Below are 6,000 nucleotides of genomic sequence, written 5' to 3'. Positions count from 1 at the left end.
GGGATGACAAAACACTGCATAAAAAAAAATCTGATCGAGATTGCACAATAATTGGTTAGCATGTTTGTATTGTGTGTGGGTGTGAAAATCAAACAACTCTCTACATCGTTATTTGACATAATCCTCAATGTTATTGATATGACAATTGTGACTTTTACGAGAGTATTAGGTTGCTTATCAACCATCCAAAGTTACCAGACCCCCATTTTTACCCGTTCAACAGAAAAAGGTGTGTTGAGCAATGCTGTAATTCATTTTCGTCATTTATTACGTCGTTCGGAACTGTGATTATTTTTGTTGGAACACTTCGGTGTTGAGCTGTGAAATAAACTACGGACACTCAATCATGCAGCAGTGTTGGTGAATGAGTGGAATGAAACGGAACTTAAAGACCTTCCGAACGCACAGGTTGAGATTCATCAGTACACATTCATTCGCGGCGCGGGAAACAATTAATCTACTCGACAATGTGGATTTATCTGACGGTGTTGGCGCTGACCTTGGCGGTCTTGTGGGTTCGCAAGCGCTACGCATACTGGAAGGAGCGTGGAATACCATATGTGGAACCGAGCTTCCCAGCCGGGAACATTCGTGGCATGGGACGGAAGGAGCACTTCTCGACTCAAATGCAGCGCTGTTATAAGGAGCTTAAAGGAAAGGGTCCAGTTGGAGGTGTGTTCTTCTTCATAAATCCGGTTCCTCTGGCGTTGGATTTGGACTTTATCAAAACTGTTCTGGTGAAGGATTTCCAATACTTCCACGACCGATCGATTTACTATAATGAGAAAGATGATCCTCTGTCGGCTCATTTGGTCGCGTTGGAGGGTGCCAAGTGGAAAAATCTCAGAACCAAGTTGACGCCAACGTTCACTTCAGGGAAGATGAAAACTATGTTCCCAACTATCATTGGAGTGGCGGATGAATTTCAGAAAATGATGAAGAACGAAGTGGTGGGTAATACGGAAATCGAGATGAAAGATATTCTTGCTAGGTTTACGACAGATGTGATTGGTACTTGTGCATTTGGAATAGAGTGTAACAGTTTGCAAGATCCGAATGCTCAATTCAGACGCATGGGACGAAAAATATTTTCAGTTGCTAAAGGACGTTTACTGAAGTTAATAACCGCGCAGCAGTTCCGTTCGCTAGCGCGAATGCTTGGGATAACCCTAATTGATAAAGATGTGTCGGATTTCTTCATCGGTGCTGTGAGGGACACAATTAAGTATCGTGAAGAGAACAAAATCGAAAGAAATGATTTCATGAGTCTGTTGATGAAGCTGAAGAATGATGAATCATCGCAGGATACGAATTCAGGCGACGTGGAAACTTTGACTGTGGAACAAATTGCGGCACAGGCATTTGTGTTCTTCTTGGCTGGTTTTGAAACATCATCGACGGCAATGTCAAACAGCTTGTACGAACTTGCGCAAAATTCTGACCTTCAAAACAAGGCACGCAAAAGTGTAATGGATGCAATCAAAAAGTACGGCTCATTAACATATGAAGCAATGCAAGACATGCAGTACATTGATCAATGCATTAACGGTAAGACAATTTGAAACAACATAAAGTGCTTTTCTAAAACCTGTATTTTCTTCACAGAATCACTACGAAAATATCCCCCGGCGTCGAACTTAACCCGGACGGTGTCTACGGATTATAAGCTCCCGGACAGCAATGTTGTCCTCCAGCAGGGCTCTACTTTGATCGTGCCGGTGTACGCCCTGCACCACGATGCAGAATACTACCCAGATCCAGAAAAGTACGACCCAGATCGATTCACACCGGAAGAGGTGGCCAAACGGAATCCGTACTGTTTCCTGCCGTTTGGTGAGGGTCCCCGTAATTGCATTGGAATGCGTTTCGGTATGCTGCAAGCCCGAGTAGGACTGGCTTACCTGTTGAGGGATTTCAGTTTCACGTTGTCCAACAAAACACCGGTGCCGTTGAAAATTTCACCTCACAGTCCTATTCTCACATCGGAAGGTGGACTGTGGTTGAATGTGCGGAAGCTGTAAAGGCTCTGTATTACCTTCGATTCAATCTGAATTGAGCTTAATGTTATGAAACGCACCCATAAGTGGTAAAAAACTATTTTTCTAAAGTCTTAAAATTAGAATAGGGAGTGAATTGGTTCTTCGTTATGACAAGGTGATATTGACCGAAGGTGCCAAACTGCAATGAGACCCTTCAACTGCGAGGCACAATTATAACTGAACATTATAATTGAGGGGCCAGAGGCAACCTGTGTTGACATTAGGCTGATACAAATATTAATTTTCTTTTATGTCACCCCCCCCCCCTTCAAAAATCCGAAAATTTTGAAGGGGAGAAAAAAAAAAGATTCATCATTTTTTTGACATTAGTTAGGTTTTTTCAAATTTTAAAGTAAAATACAAGTAAAATAATGATCCAGAGGACATGTGAAGAAAGTTTAACAATTATCGTTGAAAATAAAAATTCGATAAATAACTTTTTTTTAAATTTTATTTTTTTGTTCCTTATTTATTTTTATCAACCCCCCCCCCCCCCCTCCACCCTCGTGCCTACCAAGTTGTCTCGAACATAAAAGAAATTTATTATTTGTATCAGCCTTATTGATAAATAGAAAGGAAAATAAATGTAATATATTTTTTTAACACACTTTACCTTTCTTGTGTTTTTTTGTTGTGAGGAGCTGATCTGTTAGGTATTGAAGTTGTGCCTTAGGTTCATAACAGCCACGGGGAAATAATTTGTCATGGTTTCCCGCTTGTTCCTGTGAGACTTTGCATCTCCACGCCATTTAGGCAACAAAACTCTATAATCGATAATGGATATGGTATAATGCAAGTTACTCTCTGAATAATGATCATGGAATATCCGCGAGCAAGATAATTGCTCAGAAAATGGAAGCACAAACCCGCTTGCATCAATCGACGGGACCTACACACGCGAGCTTTAGAAAAGACTTAGCCCGAGCACAAGTGGACAACAAGCTGAAAAAATCCGGGTACCTTACATTCGACTGAAACGTATGCAATTATTTTGAGTTAAATAATAAATGAGTTTTATAAGATTTTCAAGATTTATCCATCATGTTTAAAACCATCTAGCAAATCACAAACTATAACTAATTTGCTCAAATTTTCAAAGTTTTTTTTTAATTACTCACGGTCAATCGTTTTGAATATTTTACATAAGGCAACGTAGGCGTCATGGAATCCAACAATAATTACTCTATTGCTTCAATGATGCAAATCTTAGGTTGTGCCTCGTAAGATAAAATATAGCTTAGGCACTTCCATGATTCGTTTCAAAACCCTCACCGGAGTGAATTAAAAGTGTCATAAACTGTATCTATGTAATTTGAGGAACTTATTACTATATTTTTGCACTTAAATTTCAATCGTATTCGGTTATTCACTTTTTGGAACAATAAATTAACGAGAGTATGTTGTGCAAAAAAATAAAGCAATTTAATGCAGCCGGCTTTAAATAACAAGCATTTAGGTTTCAGGATCCGCACTGGCCAAATAAAGATCTTAAAAATTTCAAAAAACATCATATCGTAATTTTAGGATATCTCCAAGAATTCTTAATTGATTTGTATGATTTTTTCAGAATAGCTCCTCATTACCTTGCATTACATAGCCCACACTTTATTTTATTGATATATTAACCAAAAACAAAATGGCCGCAAAAGACATTTTATATGGAAAATGTCGGTCTCCCAAGAAACATCGGAATATCTTCAAAAACCAGATCACCAATGAATGATACCGACACGGATTTCTAAGCTAGAAGAGTTGTTTGAGAACTTGTGAATAAATGGTGCAAAAATATTGGAAAACAAAAAAGGTATAACGACTTCAATGTTTATTTTGCGGTAAAAACTGAAGCTACCGGTAGAGGGGTTAATTCAAAAAGGAAGTCTGATCGAAATTAGATTAGATCGTAAGTGCTTTTAAAAGATTTTAAGAAAACCTCCATGCATATGGGTAAGCAAAAAATCGCATTTTGTCACCAGTGCGCATCGTACCTGTGCGTTCACAAATTGTTTCTGCTCTTTTGTTTTTAAAACTACCTACAAAAACAGTACTTTTCAAAAGGCGAAACTGTTCCATTTCGGACCATCAAGTATTTCTCAATACTGGCGCTACTATGCAAGTTCGTTGGACCCGTGAGTAAAAACAGGTGGTAATACTTTTTGGGTACCGTCGTGAGAAAAAAAATCTTTTTAAAGGTCTCTTCTCTACAAATGTTTATTAAATTTAGGGGAGGGATTATTAAAGTATATTTAAGAGAAAAAAACTACTAATGTACGGTCTTGTCCACAGTTGATCAGTAGAAGTTTTCTCGTTTCGTTTTGTATGGGGAAAGGCATCTAACTTCAAATTTCTCATAAATGAAAGCATTATCGAAAAAATATTTGATAGGCGTGAGTCATTATCATTTTCACATTGATCTCCATTTAACTGTTTATGAGTTTAATCTCTAAAGGAAACATTGCTCTCTTCCATGCAAAGTTAAGTTACTTTATTGTATGTACGTAATTTTTATATCCAATCTGTGCCTTCACTAAGTAGCCTATCTTCTAATAGGCTTATAGCCTCTTTAACAGGAATGCTATAGAATAAATATTTGACATCAAAAGAATCCAAAACTTCATCATCGGCATTTTTAGATTTACAGTTACTTCTGTATTATTTATTTGTTTATTTGGTTTCACAATTATCTTGATAAAACCTCGCCAACAATATTTCGCCAATTCACTCGGTTCCATCCTCGACTGCGATACACGCTCTCCAGGTCCTGGTTCATTTATTTATTTAGTTAACATCTACACAGATAACACTGAATCAACAATTTCACGCCACAATACTCGATTCGTGGCCGCATCTCTCCATCCTCGGTTCTGCCCCACGCTCGCCAAATCGATACGCACTTGATCAACCCACCTAGCTCGCTGCGCTCCACGCCTTCTTGTACCAACCGGATCCGAAGCGAATACCATCTTTGCAGGGTTGCTGTCCGGCATTCTTGCAACATGTCCTGCCCATCGTATCCTTCCAGCTTTGGCCACCTTCTGGATACTGGGTTCGCCGTAGAGTTGGGCGAGCTCGTGGTTCATCCTTCGCCGCCACACACCGTTCTCCTGCACACCGCCGAAAATCGTCCTAAGCATCCGACGTTCGAAGACTCCAAGTGCTTGCAGGCCCTCCTCGAGCATCGTCCACGCTTCATGCCCGTAGAGCCTACCGGCCTTATGAGCGTTTTGTACATGGTACATTTAGTGCAAGCGTGAATCTTTTTTGACCGCAGCTTCTTCTGGAGGCCATAGTAGGCCAGACTTCCACTGATGATGCGCCTCCGTATTTCACGGCTAACGTTATTGTCAGCCGTCAGCAAGGATCCAAGGTAGACGAACTCATCGACCACCTCGAAAGTATCCCCGTCTATCGTAACACTGCTATCTAGGCGAGCCCTGTCGCGCTGGACCCCACCATCTAGCATGTACTCTGTCTTGGCCGCATTTACCACCAGTCCAACTTTTGCTGCCTCGCGTTTCAGGCGGGGGTACAGGTCTGCCTCCTTTTCAAATGTTCGGCCGACGATGTCCATATTATCCGCGAAGCAAACAAATTGACTGGATCTCGTAAAAATCGTACCCCGGCTGTTAAGCCCGGCTCTCCGCATAACACCTTCTAGCGCAATATTGAACAACAGGCACAAAAGTCCATCACCTTATCGTAGTCCCCGGTGGGATCCAAAAGAACTGGAGTGTTCACCTGAAACCTTCACACAATTTTGCACACTTTCCATCGTCGCTCTTATCAGTCTCGTGAGCATCTCGGGAAAGCTGTTCTCCACAGCAAAAATTAGTGAATATTAAGCAGCACGCAATTTGGACATCGACGGAAAATTATGGCAGGCATTTGAAAATTACAAGCGTTAGCCAACAGCTGAAGCAAATATGACCATCTGTCAACCAAACAGTGCCCTTCCAACTATATT

The 6,000-nt window shown here is 40.5% G+C and overlaps 1 protein-coding gene across 1 annotated transcript; it reads left to right on the top strand.

Moving 5' to 3' along the window:
• The first annotated feature begins 384 nt into the window (after nucleotides 1-384).
• LOC5571528 (probable cytochrome P450 6a14) lies at nucleotides 385-2,305 on the top strand. The gene is made up of 2 exons (XM_001653623.3): nucleotides 385-1,548; nucleotides 1,606-2,305. The coding sequence occupies exons 1-2, from the start codon at nucleotides 468-470 to the stop codon at nucleotides 2,019-2,021; spliced, it is 1,497 nt and encodes a 498-aa protein (XP_001653673.1). The 5' UTR covers nucleotides 385-467; the 3' UTR covers nucleotides 2,022-2,305.
• Nucleotides 2,306-6,000: the final 3,695 nt, after the last annotated feature.

The sequence above is a fragment of the Aedes aegypti genome, chromosome 2 (genome assembly GCF_002204515.2).
Source record: "Aedes aegypti strain LVP_AGWG chromosome 2, AaegL5.0 Primary Assembly, whole genome shotgun sequence".
Taxonomy (NCBI): domain Eukaryota; kingdom Metazoa; phylum Arthropoda; class Insecta; order Diptera; family Culicidae; genus Aedes; species Aedes aegypti.
The sequence above is the reverse complement of the archived record's forward strand: the minus strand, read 5'-3'. Positions and strand labels throughout refer to the sequence as shown.